This window comes from Anoplopoma fimbria, chromosome 19 (assembly GCF_027596085.1).
Source record: "Anoplopoma fimbria isolate UVic2021 breed Golden Eagle Sablefish chromosome 19, Afim_UVic_2022, whole genome shotgun sequence".
Taxonomy (NCBI): domain Eukaryota; kingdom Metazoa; phylum Chordata; class Actinopteri; order Perciformes; family Anoplopomatidae; genus Anoplopoma; species Anoplopoma fimbria.
Genome location: NC_072467.1, coordinates 24026029 through 24047137, shown reverse-complemented (window position 1 = coordinate 24047137; position 21109 = coordinate 24026029). Strand labels below are relative to the sequence as shown.

General features: G+C 39.7%; 1 protein-coding gene across 1 annotated transcript in view; it reads right to left on the bottom strand.

Annotated features, from left to right (window-relative positions):
* The window catches only part of LOC129108008 (pleckstrin homology domain-containing family A member 7-like), a 136624-nt gene that overhangs the window by 36305 nt on the left and 79210 nt on the right, over nucleotides 1-21109 (bottom strand). Inside the window, 3 exon segments of the mRNA XM_054619631.1 lie at nucleotides 2607-2679; nucleotides 4874-4978; nucleotides 12133-12244. Coding sequence (XP_054475606.1) covers nucleotides 2607-2679; nucleotides 4874-4978; nucleotides 12133-12244 — 290 coding nt within the window.

The following is a 21109-nucleotide window of genomic DNA, read 5'->3' as shown; positions in this document are numbered from 1 at the left end:
TGTGTGTGTTTGGGGTGGTGTTGGCCTGAGGGGTGATAAGGTGTCACTGTGGATTAAAGGGGTAATTGTTTAAAAATAATTCAAGGACCTTTGGAGGAGACATTCCCTAAATGGTAGGCAAGACGTTGAGGTCTTTTTTATCTGTTGCTCACACACACACACACACACACACACACACACACACACACACACACACACACACACACACATTGAGCAGACCGGACTGTGACGAGTGAAGTTAGATAGCAGCCAAAGAGCTCTATTTTGTCCCCGGTTAAAGTTTTTTTCTTCTATGACTTGTGGGTTTAAGGATAAAGGGCGTGGATGCTCTAAAGGAATGTAAATGAAATAAGAAGGGGAGTTTTAACTTGATAGTGCTCCTGAACCTCCTTCATTACTTTCTCCTCAACTTCCTATGCAAGCTCCTGCACCTCCTCTTTGATTTCCTCAACAATGGCCTCCTCGATCTCCTCCTAATCATATTTTTTTAGGTGATCTAACCACTAAAGTTACCTGATATTTGCCCTGAGCCCTCAAAGGCTTTCCCACAGTGCAATTCCTGCATAGAGATCTGAGTCTCATATTGGACAGTAAAACATGATTAATAAAAGGGTTTGAAAATGAAAAGGTCAGTGCATGAATAAGTAGACAGGTTTTGAAAGATTTTTTTTCTGTCTGTAAATATAATATTTCAGTTATTGTTGATTTTCTACTGTTTTTTATTGCTTATTTATAATACTTTTTTTAAATTTCATTTTCATTTTTATTTTTATCTTGTCTTTCTTTTACTATGTCTCTTGTGTGCACTTTACTCTATGCTGCTGTAAGCCTGCAAATTTCCCCGCTGCGGGACTAATAAAGGATTATCTTATCTTATCTTATCTTAAGATGAATAAGGCATTTAGAAATACTGAGATCATGTGTCTAACGGACAGCCCCCCTATTAGGGACTTCAAAGAAAATAAAAAAAGTATTATAAGGATTTTTCACATTTCATTTAGGCCTGCAAACAATACTTTTCATTATTGATTAAGCGTTTTGTCTATAAGATAATGAAGAACGGCCATTATAATTTTCTACGGCCAGATCAGTCCAAAACCCAAATGAAACTCGGGTTACTATCGTGTATGACAAGAGAAAAGAGGATCCTCACATTTTAGTAGCAAAAAGCAGAGAATTTGGGGCTATTTAACTTGAAAGATGACCGAAACAATAAAATGAAAGAGTTCCTAATCAGTGTCTATCAATAAAAGCTATTTTGAGGAAATGTGAATCACTGCAACCATGAGAGGTCCTTGAGTATGCAGCCATAAACAAGCTCCTAAAACATTATGCGGTTTGGTGCAGCATCATGTGAGATGAGCCGTGGACAGACGCAGAGATGCACACACAGACAGGCACACACTCACAAACACACTCGACCGATATCATTGTCTCCGTTCATGTGAAGGGTTTTAAATCTTAAAATGTAAACACCAGGCTGCTACAAGTACCAACATTTTTGAAAAAATAGACATGACCTCTACAGCCCTGATGGGAACCATCAAACTAATAAAGGTTAATCAAAAAACAAAGACAGGAAAAGGAGGTTTAATTGTTTGTGTTGAATCAAGAGATGAATGGAGGGGACAAGAGGTTCCGGAGACAGATCAAGTGTTTTCATGTCGAGAGGAGAAACCTTTGAACTGAGGGAGAAAGACGGATAAGAGAGAGGGAAAGAAACGACAGATAATTGATTTCATCCGTGGAGGTGAAGAGGTAGAGGAGCGTGTCCCAAAAAAGGTTCGGTTTAGAATATGGAGATGAAAAAGGGAAAAGCGTGGAGAGGCAGATAAAGACTGCCGGGGCATGGAAGGCCGACGGTGAAGGAGGGATGGTGATGGAGTGTGTGATGCAGCTCAGTGTGCATCCATATCTGTCCATGTGTTTGAGCTATAACTCACTGAGAACGATCAGATTAACGCCCGCCCAAATTCAATCACCGGCTCCTTTGTCAGCTGCGGTTCACTTCAAATCCAGCACCATCACAATCCAATTCAAACGTTTGAATTTTGTCCAAACCTTTTGTTTTTTATTGAAAGCAGTCATATTTCCAGTGCAGACATAAATATTATTCATCTCCAGTGACAAATATGTCCCCTGGTTGTCTGTATTTCCCTCAGTTTTAAAGACAAGAAAGAGACATGATACGGATTTGTCTTTTTTTTTTCTGGAGTGTCAGCAAAATGCTTCCATATTCAAGATAGATATGTTCTAAATGTAAAAATTACTCAACAGTGAATTCCACTTTAATGGTAGCATAATCATTTTTTTTTATTTCAAACAACACCAGTGAGACACCTGCAGAATAAAATCCAGTCCAACACAAAAGCCGTTCAATAGATCCGACACACGTGAAGCTTATGACATTCAGGTTTTGTTGAGGTGATTTTAAAAGCATCGAAGGTGTTGATGTATTGAATTGTAAAGGTGTTGTTGTTATTTTTTCCTTCCCTGAATGTACGAATGTGGGGGGAACTGGTAGTAAGTGTGAATTTCGACCATTTTCTCCACGTGTTAGGTCCGGTCGACATTACCCAGAACCTTCTCCTCCAACAAAGACTCACCTTTGTAGTAGAACAGACAGAAATCAGCCAAGACGAACCACTTCCTCTTCCAAAGACGCATCCCAGAGCTGTCCTGCAGAGAGAATGAGATATAAAGAGTGTAAGTAATTAATGAATAAATGATGAGACACAAAGTAGCACAAGATCTGAGGCGATAACGAGAAAGATGATGGGAGTTTTTCAAGATGGAAAAGAGTAGCGAGGGGAAGCGGAAAGCGAAAGAAAAAGTGAGGTGGATAGGCGCAGAGATAAGGAGAGAGAGAACAAGAAAGAGAGGGAGGAAGGGAGGGATCATTTATCCTCGTTCACTGGCTCGCTGGGCTTGCCACGGCTGCTTTACCGCCCGCTCTGTCTTTTATGTTCGCTGGCTGAAAATGGTGCCATTCGAAGCAGAGAGGAGATCCAGAGTCTTCTTTGTAATCTTCCTGTAAATATGATCTCGATAGTGTGTATATGTGTGTGTGTATAGCCTGTGTGTACATACATATGTGTGTACATGCAAGTATATGTGTGTATTCATGTGCATGTGTGTGCCCCTGCCAGTGTTTTACTAATTAAAAGATAACTACACAAACAGACCGTATGTGCAAACGAGCGTATGGCTGTTCATTTAGTTGTGTGTGTGTGTGTGTGTGTGTGTGTGTGTGTGTACGTGTCTCCATGTGTGGTCATTAAAGTATAACTACTTCGCAGTAACATCACTCACTGTTTGTCTTGTACCGCCGCCAAGCGTATCCCGATGGGACGATGCCAACTACAGATATTCTAAGTACAACTTCGAATACTCAGAGTCCCTCCAGTAATAGCCTGTCTGTGATCTACAGCAGGTGCTCTATATTGCCAAAGCAAAAGACATAAATCAAGAAAAAATAGAAGTAGGCCACTGGAGGAAATGTGTGGCAGGCTGAAGCTGGAACTCATCCCGGTGGTGTATTAAAGAGACACGGACATGTCAAGTCTGAATTAGTCAACAGACGGAGGATATTGTATTTAGGACAGTATTTCAATGAGGCTGTTCATACAGATTGTTTAAATAACTTTCCCATTCATTTTAATGCTATAAAGTACAGCTCAATTTAGAGTTAAAACTCATTTGAAAGAAAAATACTTCGCAACTATTCGGATAACCATTTAAAGGGGACATATCATGCTCATTTTCAGGTTCATACTTGTATTCTGGGTTTCTACTAGAACATGTTTACATGCTTTAATGTTCAAGAAACACATTATTTTCTTCATACTGTCTGTCTGAATATACATATATTCAACCTTTGTCTGCAACGCTCCGTTTTGGCGCCTGTCTCTTTAAGATCCCGCCCCTCCAGAAAAGTAGGTTGGTTTGAAGATACCCACATGTATGTGCACAAACGCTGAAAAAGCAAGTTTTCTGTGATATGTCCCCTTTAAGTAAATTTTTTTTTTTTGGTTTTGGACTGTTGGTGAGACCAACCAAGACATTTTGGAAGTTGTGAAGTGGGTTTCTCACAATTTTCTGATATCCTATAGAACATTTTTAGGATGCATTGACACAATATAGGTCATTTTTTATATGTTATATATAATAATTAGTTGAAGTCCTTTATCTTTATATTGTAAAAGGTACAATATTTTTTGGTTTGTTTATAATTTATGTACTCTAGACTCCCTGGAAAGCAGTAATGATTCTAAGTGGATTATCCTTGTGAAAGGATATGAAGAAAAATATATTGGAATTCTAATACTTTGAGTTTCCCTCCTGCTTTCAACCTAAAACCTGAATCTGTCATGTTGATACTGCTGTCTGTGCTATGTCTAAACCAAGCAAAACAACAACAACAAAGACTTTAGTTATGGCGGTGGTGCTTCCTCCACACTAAAGGTGACAGTCTTCTTCCCAAGAGCAAGTTTTCGTAGGCAAGAGTCAGTTCAACCAGGCCTTAAGCTGTCTGACTGGCTGTCTGACTGGCAACACGCCAGACCTCTACACCTTGACATGTGGGCGGTATCCCAACATGAGAACTATGAGCTTATTTAAGAAATCAGAATAAATGCTGCTCGCATGGAAAGCAATTCAGAGTCTTAGTTTCAGAATATGAGTCCAGTAAATATACTGAATGTAACGAGGCAAGCCCAGTCAAGTGTTAGAATGAGTATGTTTCAGACAGTGTGTGTGTGTGTGTGTGTGTGTGTGTGTGTGTGTGTGTGTGTGTGTGTGTGTGTGTGTGTGTGTGTGTGTGTGTGTGTGTGTGTGTGTGTGTGTGTGTGTGTGTGTGTGTGTGTGTCCTGACCTGTTTGTACAGCCATCCTCTCACCACCACAGGAACATTGGGATTCCTTTTAATGGCCTGCTCTCTCTTCCCAAAGCTGTGCACCCTTCCACTGGACCGGGAGCCCTGAAACACACACAGACAAAGACGGAGGGTTCTCATGAGGTTTAAGGTCCTCAACGATGACTGATAGAGTTACACATGACCTCAACAATTCCATTGCACGTAAATAATATGGAATGCATAGCTGCAGGTGAGCGAGGGATGATCATTGTGTTACTTAGCAATCATATATTGTGTTTAGTTAACAGCTTTGTGGTTAATTAGCTGACCCAACATTTGTTCAGTTCCTTTTTTACACATCTAATTTGCTCAGCAGCAAAGTTGAAGTTGTTGCATGTCAACTTTAGCATTTGCAGAGCTATATTAGCTTAGTTAATTAACAGCAATCTCACAAGGATATTTATTTCGGCAGCAAAACTGTTAGTAGTAAAATAGTGGGATCAAAAGTGGGACGGATCTGTGAGTCACAGTGACTTATATTTGGAAACTGGCCGTCTGTGCCTCATCAGACCATTCAGTCTGACTAACCACATTACTGAATGGACCTTCACACACTTTATCTTTTCTTTTCTTTTTTTATCATCTCCTGGTACCGTTTTCTGCCCCAGTTGTTACGTAATTACAGCCATTATTTGAGTACAGACAATTTTCCACTGGACCTCCACGAGAGCGCCAGCCGTGGTTGCCATGACTATAGCCAGAAATTGTCAGAGCCTCTGTAGACGTAACAGGTGGGAGGTTAGAAAAGTGGGCTAGTGACCTGCAGGTCACTGGTTCGCCAGACACGCACCTGCTGGGAAGTCTGTCCAGTGAACCTGAGCGGCTCCCATCAAAGGGAGCGAGGCGGTGACAGTTTCAGTGACAGACTGTGGATGAATTGAGCGGCACCCACATGTGAATGTATTCAAGTGTGTGCGATACAGTGAATGCAGCATGTTATATAAACTGGAATAATGAGGATTTGTAGAAGAGCACTATTTTTAAATAAAGACCCCTTTACAACAGGTTATGTAACAATGGAGTTGTTGCCTTAAAGGTTCTCAGAATAAGAATCAGCTTTATGGGCCATGTATGAGTACGCATACAAGGAATTTGACTTTGTTTTTGGTTAAGGTGGTGTGTTTTTACACATAGTGTTAATACTTAAAGTGTGTCTGTTATTTGTAGCCTATAGATATATTACAGACAGACAGACAGACAGACAGACAGACAGACAGACAGACAGAGAGCTGTTCATTCAGGTTTTAGGAGCAGCGTCCCAGTCAGGATGTTCTTACGTATCAAGATGCAGAATAGGATTTCGTTTTACTAGCATCCTTTGTCGTGCATGCCGCTGATTTGATAACTATGACTAAACAAAGACATCTGAAACTAAATCAGGGAAAACCTGTGCAGACAAAAAAACATGCAAGCTTCACAGAGAAAGGAGACAGGCCGGTGGATTTGAATTTACTTGCCACTTAATTTAATCATAAAAAAATCTATTGAAAAGTTCTGAGCTTGGACAAATACACAGACAAACTCAAACTTCATCTCTGGTGGAAACTCCTGAATCTAACGGGTAAAGATTTTTAGATGGTAAAAAGAAAAATGGACCAGGAAAGACAATATCTAATTCTTAATAAAAAAAAATATATTGATCTGTTGAACCACCGTCTTCACTACGATTTCCCCACGGACTAGTGACAATCACATTCCTTCCATAAAAAAACTATTATTTCTGTTATCAAATAATCTTCAGATTTTCTTTATGAATTGATCAAGTAATGCGATTTTATTTTTAAAAAAGGCCTTGAAACGATCAGAGAATACTAAAACTGGTGAAATGTCATTGTAACAAATTATGAGGTCTATTAGAAATGTTTCACTCTTTGGTATTTTTTTATGTTTCAGCTCTTTAAGATAGAATTCTGCCAACTGTATAAATGTACAACATCTGAGGCACTGACGTCAATTTATCTCTCGTTACACACATTTAAGATATGAATGGATGCCGTTGTCTCTCTCTCTCTCTCTCTCTCTCTCTCAAACCATGACATTCTTGCGTTATTGTTGTGTTTGTGTGTGCGTGACTGTTGTATAAGCCCGCGAACATACTTATACACCATGCACATATTCATGAAATCTCGTTACGCCATCCTCTTTTCTGAAACCTCAGAAGAAAAACAAGAAAAACAACTCCCCGTGGCACACACACACACACACACACACACACACACACACACACACACAAATATATCCTGCCGCCTCCGTCCCTCTGTTATTATAATTTAAGATTTGGTGTGACGGCGGCATTAGTGTGTGTATGTACTGGCAGCAGCACCGTGGAGGCATCCACAGCTGGTAAACAGCAAACCCACTCTGTAATTAGAGGGAGAGGCTGGTCGGCCAAGCATGATGCAAAGATGCAGAGCGGCTCCAACACTGTCACATCCAAGTCCCTTATCTGTGAACATACAGTATGTGTGTGTGTCCATGCATGTATGATGCGATTGTCTCTGCCTGTATGGGTGTGTCTGCAAATATGCGATAGTGTGTGTGTGTGTGTGTGTGTGTGTGTGTGTGTGTGTGTGTGTGTGTGTGTGTGTGTGTGTGTGTGTGTGTGTGTGTGTGTGTGTGTGTGTGTGTGTGTGATGCGGTGGTCTATTTTAAGCCTGAGGGGTAATTCTGTGGTCCCTGTTGTAAAGTAGCACTCTGTCTTGCAGGTGAGCGGCTCAGCTATTTGTTTCATTAATGGAACGCGATCAGACAACCTAAACGCCCAGAGAGACCGGTCTGAAACCTGTAGGATGTCGGTTCAAATCTCCTAGCCAGACGAGAATTATCTGGGAGGGCTGAGGTAATTAGACAAGAGCGGCACTTTACCCTCCCTTTAGAAATGTGTTTGAGGTAAATTTACACCAGACACCTAATCCCAATCTGTTCAAGTCGATCTAATTAGTCGTTAAGAGCATGTGAGTGTAGTTGAACACGGCAGCTCTCAGGAGGCAATCTGGGTTACGTTTAGTGCTGAAACGATTAGACAATTGTGTTGGACATTTCTACTATTTTCTTATATTTTAAAAACTAAATGTTTAACTATAAACTACAATAACCGCCTCACGTTGTATGCCTTTGCCAACCAGTCAAGTTGAAGTCTACATTCAAAAATGTCATAATTTTATCATTATATTAGACATGTGTGGTATTTCGTCATGTTTAGTGAGGTCCCAGTGACCTTGACATTTGGGCACCAAATTCTAATCAGTTCATTCTTGAAAATTCGTGAAAATTGAAAATATTTGAAGCCATTTTCTTAACGCATTCCTGAGACATCCTCGCACAAGAATGGGTCGGACAGAAGGTCGCAATGACCTTGAACATTGACCACTTGATTATGGACAGTTAATCCTGAGTCCAGGTGGAGGTTTGTGCAAAATTTGAAGAAATTCCTTCCAATGCGACAACTGAAAACATTATGCGTGCATGGCATGGAGGCATGGATGTGGACATATTAAATCAGTTAAGAAGAGTGGTACTGGTAGACTGGTATTTTTCCCTTGATAAATTACATCTGGTAGATGTTGAGATATTTCACTGGATAATGTAAATTAAATGTTTGACATGCTGGTGATGGTAGATAAAAAAAAAGTCAGAGAATTGAGATTCATCCTCTGGGCATCATGAATGACTGTACCAAAATCCACGGCAATTGATCCTGTAGTCGTTGAGATGTTTCACGAAAAAACTAAAATGTCAACCTCAAAAAAGGAAAAGTCAGGGATTCAACAAAGTTTTAGCTTTCATCCTCTCTTGATCATGTTCCCTCAGAATCTCATGGCAATCCATCCAATAGTTGTTGAGATATTTCACTCTGGACTAAAGTGATGGACCAGCCAAAAAGGCCAACATTTCCAGAGACACCCCGAGGCCCGGACCACTAGTTTGGCTTTAAACAACTAGATTCAAGAACTCAAAGGTCGAGGTCGGGAACAGAGAGTAACATGCCTTGAGGTGTGGATTTTAAAATGTGAGCTGCTGAGAACAAATAGTCTCCTATTATTGATCTCCGACAGCTTTCCACTTCACTGTGTGAATATAAAGCTGGATGTTAGTAGGGAAAGCTTGCATGCTCATTAAACTGAAAATTAAAGTGAAACCAGAATAGCTCAAACCCCCAAATCCATTAATGCATTAGGAGGTAGGACTGGTACCTTAATAGTAGTAGTTAAGGGGGAGTGTCAGTCACTCTTTTTCCAATTTAATTCATTCCAGTTACCAGAGGGACTCAAATCATGGAGAAACCAATCCTTTAACCTTTAACTATTAAATACTGAGGCATAGAACTGATGAGGTACATAAAGCTGCATGAATTCATAACCTAAAACTGAGAAACATCAGGGACTGCTAAATGACATTGACAAATCCCAAAGAAGTTATGAACACAACATCACTAAATATTCATCAAGCGACAGAGAACACAAGTGCTCAAAGGAGAATTGTGACACAAAACTGGCGGGAGAATCTGGGATGATTTCTGTCTCGGCGCTCCCTCTGATGTTTTGTCAGAATGGATGTGACTTATTCAAACTGTGGATTCATTTCTTGACGGCGGCGTGCTCTGAAAGGAGGGGGGGGGGCATGAATGACTCATCTTCTCCTCTGTTAAAGAGTTTTTCTTGTCAGAAATGAGGCTTCGGTACTATTCCCCTGCTGTTTTGTGGCGGGGGTGATGAGCCAGAGCACCTGGGAGGGCTGCAGGCTGCAGGCCGGGGAAAAACACGGGGCGTGGAAACGGCGACAGGCCGAAGTGATAGATGTCCTGTCATCTCTGCACCGCGCCCGATGACACATGTTCAATCTTAGTCCCGCGGCACCTGTTTATGGGTCGGGATGAGATTTCACGCCACTGTGGAGCTCTGCTGCACATGTGCATGTGCATGCGTGCGAGTGAGCGAAGGAGTGTGTGAAATATAGACTAAAAAAAAAAAAAAAAAAAAAGTGGCAGGGTGAAAGAGTGAGCAAAAAAAATTAAAACTGAAGTAAATTAATAACTAAGACAGAGAGAGGCTTCCCAATTCCTACCTGGACACCTTTATGTTGCACCAAAACCAGATCTTAAAGACTGTAACCATGAGAAATTGTGAATTCTTCAGCATTGCTTATGCTGAATTGCATCGAAGAAATTTCATAATTTTGGCGCCAACAGAACATTGCCTGAAGCGATGACAGCTTGAAGGACATCCAGACATGACTGTAACTGTGTCTTGTTCTATTGTTACTCTTCACGCCTCTTTCCGGCATCCCTGTCAGTGGATATCGGCATGTGTGTGTGTGTGTGTGTGTGTGTGTGTGTGTGTGTGTGTGTGGGTTGTATTCTGGAGTAGATGTGAGCAGGGATATAAAGCACATCTGACATGAACAGCATTTTTGAATTCAGCCCAAAGACCTGCAACGTGAATGAAGCCAGTAAACGACAAGAATCTACAGCCTGGCTCGCAGCTCTATGAGGATGTACTGAGGCATTAAATGCTTTAAACTAAACACTAACGTCAGTCGGTAACATGCTCGCGATGACAATGCCACCATGATGACAGTTAGCTGGCATAATGTTTTCCACATTCAGCTCCATTTGCATGTTAGCATGCTAACAGCTGCTAACATTTGCTAATTGGCACTGAAGAAACACAGCTGATGCTTTGCAAGTATGTGGTCCTAAACCAAACAACAAAGAAATGGACAAACTAGAAATTCACCAGATGATGGTGTTAGGTTAAAAGATTAGCAAAGCGATTACAATTCATTCACAGCGGGACATGAATGTATGCATCAAAATTCCCTATATTTTCAATTTTACTATATTATTTTATATCCATTCCAGTTGTCTTTGCGACAGTGGCGCAAACAATAAAACCACTTGGAAACGCTGGAGGTTACTTTAAATCCTTGTTGACATATTTTAGTCCGGACCAAAAAAAGATGGACCTGCTGAGACTGAGAGATTACTAAATTGCACCGTCGAAAACAATTCGGTCTTTTATGGTCAAAGTGCCCCTCTGTAGCTCTTCCTGTAAGACAGACAGCTATGAGTCAGTTTTAATTACCTCATATTTACCTGCCTGCATCTGAATCCTGCTTTAATCAACCTGCTCCACCCCCACCTCTCCCTCCAATTAGTCCCCCATGTTTTTCATTCCTGCAGACCTGTCAACTGCAGAAAACCTCTGAACCCCCATTCATCATCATCCACCATCCAAAACTGGTATGAGTCAGCTAAAACCTTCTGCTAGCCAGGTCAGTGAGTGGACACAAATACGAGCAATGGCTCTTGTTCTACAACTACTACTACTACTACTACTACTACTACTACTACTACTACTACTACTACTACTACTACTACTACCACTGATACTTTATTCGTATTTTGTAGATCTCATCTGAATGAGGGGCACAACAAGGAATAGTAGGAAAAGATGGTTGGACATAATTATTCAAACAGGCCCTATTATGCTATTTTTCGGGTGCATATTTTTTATCTCAAGTTACAGTTCCAACATGTTTACATGCGTTAATGCTCATAATCCTCCTTGTTTTTCTCATCCTGGCTGTCCTGCAGCACCTCTTCTCACCCCTCTCTGAAACGCTCCGTTGTAGCGCTTGCTCCTCCCTCCCTCAAAGTCTGCTCTGATTGGTCAGCTAGCCCGCTCTGTTGTGATTGGTCAACATTTCTCATTTCAAAGAACTCTTCCTCCAGAGCTTCAGCTCCGTCTCTCTCTCTTTTGTTGTTTGAGGGCCAAACTAGCCGGAAGTTTTACGTCACTTCCGTAACATTATGACCTCATAAAGTTACATAAGTGAAGGAGAGAACACTTTAAGCATATTGTGGTTAAATAAGAAAAATATATAAATAAATGTTCAAATGAATGCCGTTCTTTCACAGTGCAGTGAAGAGCTCAGGAGTAAGGATGCTGTGTTTAAAAGACATCAAAAGCAAATAATGGCGGTGTCTTTATCCGGGATACTTTGGCTTCATTTTCTTACAGCTTAAGGAAGTAAAGAGGCGGTGTACATCTACATACACAGTCTATGACACAGACAAACACCCAAGGGGTTGAGATGTATCTTTCCCAGAGAAAGGGTCATCCATAATTAACAAGGTTGTCCTCATCATGCTTTGACAAGATTAAATACAACCACAGCCAAACAATACTGAACAACACAATAACACACAGACCGACCTTGGAGGTGGTGTCCACAGTGGAGGAGGTGAGGGCAGTGGAGGCCTCGCTGACGGTGGTGCTGGAGAGCTGCTCACACACGGGTTTGGACATCAACGAAGCTCCCTGCGGCCTGGACAAGAACACACACACACACACACACACACACACACACACACACACACACACACACACACACACACACACACACACACACACACACACACACACACAGAAAGGGTAAACACAGGTTTTTCAAATCTGATATACGTCATCTGCGCTGTTTTTGAAGAGTTTTGACTGTTTATTATAGCGTCTTGTATTTTTTACTGTAAGGACTGGGTAGATAGAATAGGTGTGGTGACTCTGATTTCTGCTTTTATTCCACTTTAGTAGACAGTCTATTATTTAATAAGATTTTGAGAGAGAGATGAGAGAGAGAGAGAGAGAGAGAGAGAGAGAGAGATTCCTTGCGGTCATCAAACATTTTATCTTTTTGACTCGGTACAAATGGTTTCTTGTCATTTTGGTTATTACAATTTGTGAATTACTGCTTATGAACATCATCATGAACTTTGTAAAAGACCCAAGTGAAAAAACTGATAATGTAAAATGAATGAGACGTTAAGGAGGGAAGGCTGGATCAGGTTAGCTGAAGTGTAATGAGAAAAAGTCTGGATAAAAAAATATTTTCCTTTTGCACCCTCAGGTTTACCTCACATGACCATTTCCCAACAGGAAGCTGATAAATAGACTAACAAAGCAGATCCCCAGCAGAAAAACAAAAGTGCACACAGCAGCAGAGCGCGTTATGTAAGTGTGTTCTTCAAGAAGATAAACGAGCACCAGTCCATAATCCCAACGTAAACCACATAATACAGTCACAAGTTTTTGGATCTATTTGTGATGCTTTGAAAAGGATTTGGCTTTCTAAATATTTGGATTGGGTGTAATCTTTATTACTTTTATGAAGGGAAGTGGAAGCATTTTAATACTTTCTGCCTTTTATACTTGATGTGTAGGAAACATAAGTGAGGGGAATTGGTGTAAGGGGTGACAAATGATAAATCTGTGGTCAAATGATGGGTCAACAAGATATGTATGTCATAAAGTACTGAACCTGGCAGCAATGAAACAGTCCAGGCTGAACAAACAGCACTACAGACCTCTGTCATCAATGATATAAAGACTGTAAATGAATGAACGACTCCACAAAACAGTATTCAGGGATCAATAACGTGATTATTAAGTGATTTTCACAAGGACACACAAACTATTCTAAAATAGTTCAATGGTGTAATGAATCATACTCTATTATGAAGAACCACGGAAGCCCATGTCTGAATTAAGGCTTTCTGTTTTGATTTCATTCTGTGATGCTCTGTTATTCTTCTCATAAATGCATTAATCTATTTGTATAGCTCAAGGTGATATCCAACAAAATTCACATCTAAATAGATTTATTAATATAAAAAAGGGTAAACTCGCTGATTCGCAACCGTATTTCTATCTTTCTGAGTGAAGGTTATAGTGTAAAAAACACAAATATTCTGTATGTCTAAGCTACAAAATCTGTTATTCCTGAATCCAGCGATATTACAGTGATGTGGCAAGAAAGGAAGAACTGCAGAGGGCTACTTCAGCTTTAGTAGATGTGATAAAAGGCATCCCAAAAAATAGGTAGTAAAATATACAGAGGATGTTATAGACCAAGATCTTTACAGCGTACATCCTACAGTGTTTTGGCTGACTCGGATATAGAGCCGTATGCAGGCCGAACGATGCTGCAGCTGCAAAGTTGGAGGATATGACCGACGAGGAGCCTCCACAACCTGAGCTGCAGAGAGCAAACACCCACTGGGTGAACCTTTGCTCAGACTGAATCGGAATCATTCTGCTGTAATGAATGTCAGCGTGGGCAGTTTCTGTTGGATGCTGTTGCCGATGACAACCCAGCGAGAGCAACCTACATGTGTGTGTGTGTTACTATGCATGAAAGTGTTCCTCCTCACTGGGACAGAGTCGAGCTGGAGACCTTCTTCAGGAGCCCGAAGATGAAGAAGAAAAAGACAACAAAGACCAGCAGGGTGATTTTAGGGTGATTTTTGTCATTGTACTGTTCTTAATTTAATGGTCCGCCTCCAAAGAAGCAGTGGAAACCACCAACGGTTCTCTATAGGGGGCAGTTTCTCCGTGGGCAGCCGGCAAATAAGAGAGAGACAGAGGGGGAAAAACAGCATGAAGAAGAACCAGACTATTTTCACATCCAACTCAGTGATTTATGAATTTATTAAGACCAAACTACAGTTGCTGATTCTTGGAACAGTGGAAAGACGAACAATGATCAATTTGGTCAATGTCATTGTGTGTCTGTCTGGTTTGAACAGAGCGTGTTTTACGAAGAGTTAATAAGGCTTTTATACCTGTCTTAGTTTGGCGTAAGGGAGGAACTTGAATTCAAAGGGTGTTTGATTGTATGTATCTGTTTGGGAGTAAATATATCCCTTTATATTTTACTTTATTTTGTCTATTTATCAGATGAAAAGAGAACTTGTGTAATTGGCCAACCCAGAGCTCGCATGTAGGTGAAATCAGCTGTATTTATCAGCACTGATTGGACCACCACTTACAAAAAGGTGCCAAAGTGTTCCTTCCTGTCTGCAGTCTTTGGTGCAACCTTTTTAAAGCTTTTTGTTTCACCACAATTACAAAAATAGAATAAAAGCAGCACTCGCTCAAAATCATGTTCTTATCCAGCAGCATTTTTCTTTTTTGGAGGGCTTTAACGGTTGCCAAGGACAGAGGTACAGCACAGCAAGAGGCTTTTAGTTCATTACCAAACACAGCTCCACAGCTTCAGCTACCCAACAGTATCACTCATATTTGTTCTGCAAATAATCACTGGGGTGCAGCGGGGCAATTTATCTAAATCAATCACATTCTTTCTTGTAAATTGTATAAAAGCACTTTCAGGAGTACCATTTCTTGTTAGAAGATGAATGATCAACCCTCTGAAAGGAAGTTGTGTGTTAACTCATTTCTGTTAATTGGAGTAAATGACCATTTAGTTGGGTATCTTCACTCTGTCTTGCTAACAATAGGAAATGTACAGTGTTCCCCCAGAAGGTGAGGGAGGGTTTTAGATTTGTTCTCATACCTGAATGTGCATTCACCTGCCAATGAGCCTCAGATTGAGATGATGAGCCACTGGACAAAGACCTGATTTTGTCTGTTGATCATCAACACCAGATTCAATAGTTTTGACAAAACTGTTCTGACAGGCTGACATATTTTGGATCTTGCTGATAGAATTCATAGTTTTCACAGTTGGCAGTTCGACAAATAGAATAAATGAATTATTTTAATTATTCAATCCACGGATGTACAAACCATCCCAAAATCGTGTCTCCAGTGGTGGACTGCCTATCAAAAGGAGTGTTTAAAGGCCTCTCCAACACTGGACAAGTCTTCAAAGATCTAGAACTGTACACATTTCTTTATTTCTTAATATGAAGTATAAAACATGTCACGTCAGCACAAGTCCCCTGGTTGTGTACATATACAAGTTATGTGATAAAAATAGTTCTCTCTAGACATTCTTCACGCTATCTTAACATAAACACAGTTAATTAGAGGAACTTTCTCTCAAAAGGTTACTGAATCAGAGATGGATGACTTTGGTTACTGCATTGTTGTCCGATACTTTCTCTTAATATTAATATTTCGTTTTTACAAAAACTTTCAAAAAATGTTAATCAGTCATTTTTTATTCTTTGTCCTTTAAATTTGCTAAATCAGTTAATAATAATGAACTTTAATCAATAAAAGCTTGCCTTTGGTATATACTGCCTTTTGCTTGTATGATTAATACTGTGTACAATTTGAATTTCTGTAGATTTTTCCTACTTTGCGTTTAACCCTGAAAGACCAGCAACAACTTAATGGAAGTGACTGATGATCTAAATAAAGTCCGAAGAATGATGAAGAATAAGCTGCACTGATACCAGTTTACTGTCAATGAGATCTTAATATTAGTTTGTGTGAAGTAAAATAATACTTCACACACACACAAAGTGACTTGTGTATGTCTTTGCGTGGTGACAGCCCTGTTATTGCCGCTGTGAGACGGATGAGGCGGATGAGGCGGATGAGGCGGATGAGACGTTCCACGCTGGATGTTTTATGTCAACGGGCTGACACCAGGCGGAGTGAGTGTATAAATCTGTCTGATTAGTTTCAGAAGGAGAAACACTGGCACTGTGATGCATTCTTCCATCCAGAAATCCGACCTAATTACCTCCGACTATATTTCTCTCTGACACTCACACGCTTCTATCTTTTTCAAATAAATCCATGCATTTTTGATTTCTGTGAACATACATTTGTGTCAGTTGGAGAACGGCTGTTGTAGTGAACAATTGATGCTCTAACTTGTTCGGATAACAGTTATTTCTGGAATAAATCAAAAATATTTGGTGTCACTTAATGTGTTATTACTTAATCTTTGTCTCACTTTTATTTTCTGGAGAAGATTTTTGTTTTACAGTTGCAGCCATCCTCCCTGTATTTCTCTCTTTTTCTCATTTCTGTCCTCCATATTACAGGCTGCACTGTAACAACTTCTATCTACAGATGCATAATGTAAATCTTTCAAATGTGTGGTGTGGGTGGTTTGAAAGAGAGAGAGAGACAGAGGGAGAGAGAGAGAGAGAGAGAGAGACATTAGCTTTGTTCTCATTCCGCCGTCAAGAGAATTTCATGCAAACATTTCAAAAGGTCAGGAACTATAAAATGTACATTAGTTGCATTTTCATCAAAGTCAAAAGTATTCACTGGAAAGAGTTTAAATGGAACCGATTGAAAAAAAACAACATACATAAGGGAGAATCGAGAGCTTGATTTTAATTAAAAAATATGGACAGGCACTTTGCTTTTTGTGCAATGAAACAGAACCACTCCGCCGACAACCAAAACACCTTTCTTTAAAAAGGTAAAAGTGAGTGAAGAGCAAGAGAACGAGAAGAGTGCTTTTAACATTCTTCCTGAAAGAAGGAGGAAAACAGCCGAGAGAGGTAATTGAGACTGAAATAGAAATGAGATAAAGTAGAAAAAGGGAGACTTTGATTTCTTCTCAGAAAGATAAAAAAAAAAAATTAGACTAGACTATTACGTTCTCTCCGGAGAGGTTCACATGTCTCCCATAAAGGACACAGATTCGACTGGGAGTCTGTTATCAGATTTTCTATAAAAAACAGATCAGAAAGGGGGTCCTGAGTCTTTAAGGGAACAATCCGGCTTTCATGAAACAGCCTAGTTCTTGCTCAGGAGGGCGGTAGAAAGGTATGACCTCTCTTTTCTGTGCAGTAATCTATATGTAACAAAAGCTCCTGGAGGTCCAACAGGAACACAAGACGCTTATTTACTTCTAATGCCAAAAGAGGAAGAGGTCATCTGTGGTTATTAGTTTCCTTCTCTGCAGCAAACAGAGAGGGGAAAAGAGCAAAAAGTGAGAGAAAATGACTGAAAAATAGATAAATCTATAAGACTGATGCATTAAATTCATATCACAACAATCTTCAAGCCGGTGTTTGGCTAACAGAGCTAACGGCTAACGAAACATTCAATTAAACATTGCAGCAGTGGTCTTTGCAGACACACCTGGAGGAGGTCTGTACTTTAGGGGATTCTCACCGACCCAACAGGCCCCTTTGAACCAAACTGAACCAATCTAGCTGAGAGGAAAAAGTGAAGAAGAAAAAAAGGGAAAGCAGATGAAAGATGAGGAGTGATTCAAAGGAGAGCAGATGAAAGGAGACCGTCACACTCCACTAAACATGTTGTCTCTGCAGCTCTATCAGTGTGGTGGCCACAGTCTCCGGAGAGGGCTTTTATTATGAAAGATATTTTTATTTATTTATTTTTGTCACTTGCACAAAACATGCACTGGAGTGGTCATCAATTTCTTAAAGTTTTGGCAGCATTATTTGGACTAAATAAGCATGTTACTAACATCAATATCAGACATGCTATGGAGTGTAGTTTATGGCCATTAAGACCTTTCAAAATAAGTGTCTCTTCCTGTCTACTGGCATGTTTTCTCTTATTTTCTCTTTTTGTTTCGGAGTGGATTTTAAACCGTTCATTTGCTGTGTTAGAATTTTATAAAAACACATTTTAACATATATTTTAAGCATCATAACCTAAGTTGACATTTTTGTTACACAAAAATTGCTACACTATTGTACAGATAATTGAATTTCTTATCAGATCAGTCCACATCTATGAAATCTATGTAATAACAAAAGCTCCAACACAGGAAACTACAATGATAGTTATGTTAATCGTCTTAATGTACACATCTAACAATAACTCCTCATCCTGCTGTTACACAATCAGACATCATTCAATATAACAATATACAGTAAGCTTTTAAACTACATGGAGCAGCCTTGATAAGTAAGTGCTCTGCTCAAGGGCTGAATGATTGTTGTAGCTGAGGGCCAAAGGATTTATTCGCTTAATTTTCGGGCCAAGATTTTCCCAGCTGGTCTTATTCTTCAAACTATCAGACATCCGGTTCCAATCCAACAACTCTGACCTTAAGGGTGTTATAATATATAACAAGTTAAACTCAATTTAAGCTCATTTGCACTGTTTCCTTCTATGTCTACATGTCAATCACATTGTAACATTATAATCAACAATATTTTGAAGATTCATATCTGCAACAGCATCTGTTATTCCAAAATAAAACACTTCACAATCCACAGCTGGACAATCACAATCAAGGGCATCAAGTTCTCTGAAAATGTATGTTTAAATATGCAAATGAGTTGCTAGCTTATCAAATGTCTGCTAATTTGCATACATTTCCAGAACATTGGATAAAGCCAGGCACAAAATACTTCCTTCATTTTGTTTACATATTAGAGTCTAAAGGTTTTAACAGAGGAAATGTGGGATGTATCTTTTTATCACTAAACAGTCATGAGCCATAAAAAAAACACATCACCATGAAACTTCCCCACTTCACTCCTTACATAAAGACAATTATTTTGAGTTTTTTGAAGTGTTATGAAATGTTATGTTTAAATATGCAAATTAGGCATTATCTCATGCTCACTTTGGTGAATTTAGGAGAAATCTACCGACGTAAATAGACAAAGTGTAGTAAAATAAACATGTAAATGTGTACTTTAGGTGTTTTCCTACCACCAGTCTGAAAGAGGACATGTAATGGAACCAAAATCAACACTGAATGATGAATTTTAACAAATGGAAGAAAGGGATTTAGAGATGAAACCCAATCAGGTAATGGCTTCAGAGAAATCAACACCTCTACCTTAAATGCACTGGGCTGTAGTTTCAACCACAAACCAAAGACAATCCTTTGAAGCGACTTCAAAAGCTAGAGGTTCAAACAGAAACTGTTAAAAGCTTCATACTAACTACTCATCATTAAAAGAAATACATGGAGACAAATATCACTAATGACGGCTCGAACACAAACGCACAACGTTCAGCTTCTGTGAAATCTTTCAATGAATGCAAACATGCCATATTTATTCTAGCCTCGCTGGAAATATATAAACAAATGACTCACTGGAGAAGAAAAAAATAAATAAAAAATGGCAAATGATACTGAAGGACCAACACTTAAGACGGGCACTTAGCCGGCCCGTGAGAGTACGAGACGGTGGAAACCCAGATCTAAAGAGTGCTGCATATTAATCTCACTCAGCAATATTGGCCATGGGTCAAAAGTGGAACCACAGAACGGGCTGGAGGGCATTTATTGGCTGCTCATCAGTAGGAAAGCAGTTCGCCTCCTCTTGTTTTGTCTGTGGGAGGAAAAGGCGGCCATGTTGAGAACAAAGAGGCCACGGAAAAGACTTAATCGCAGAGGAAAAGTAATTGTCGGAAAGAATTTTGACATTTTACCACTAGAGTTTTCCTGCATTTTAATGATACCTCTCACAAAACAGGAAACAGGAAAAAATGAACTTGAAACACTTAAAAACTTGACTAACTCCCACCAGCACAGCTACAAAATATGTCAGGAATCAACACAATGACTTCCCACACAGGCACAGCTGACATTTTAATACAGCGCTTAGATTCTGCAGAGCAAAATATTCAGAGGTTTTAAATTATCTGAGAGAAAACAGAAGAGTTGAGATCATTATTTCAGCTTTAACACACTGTTGAACCCAATTTCCCCAAAATCTTGAGTCAAGACAAAACTTTCTTTGCAGACTGTCTGTTGGTAAGGACAGTCAGTGTCTCCATCTCAAAGGCATATTACTTAAATCCCCAAAATCCACCTACTGCATCTCCATTCTCTGCTTTAAACTTTGTTTCCCTGACACTTCTGTCTTGAGAAATCATCAAGTGTGTTCTTCCTCCATGATGCTAATGGAGCTGAATTGTTTTTCACTGAATATCTTTACCAGCAACAACAGCGACGCTGGTATTGTTTTCACATTGTGAGTCTGTTTGTGAGTCATCACGGCAAAATGTGGCGTTTGAGACGCGGGAACTACCACAGAGGAGGTTTTCAGCGCTGTGCCGGGTGTTTATATTTCTATCTGACTCTCTGTGGACAGATTTTCTTTCCCTGATAGTGTCAAAACTGTGCAAGATTCAGTATTGAATGTTTACAGGTGCGTATTTGAGATCAAATTGAAGGTTGGATTTGACATTCGTTGTTGTCTGAGAAAGGGCACTGAAAGGAGGGGGGATAAAATGAAGAGGAGGCCAATTGACCTTAGTTCTTATATTTGTTTTGTTGTCAATTGTTTTTGACATTTTTATATTCTTAAATCATGGTGTTAAAGTTCAGTTGTTGATATGGGTGTTGAAGTTTTGTGTATTAAAGGAGAAGAGCAACATTTTTCTCCCATTTTGAATACAGCAGCTCTGCCACAAATTCTACTTTTATGAAGTTTATTATGTTCAGTTTTTGCTAAATTATATATTAATCATTAAGGTCATAGTA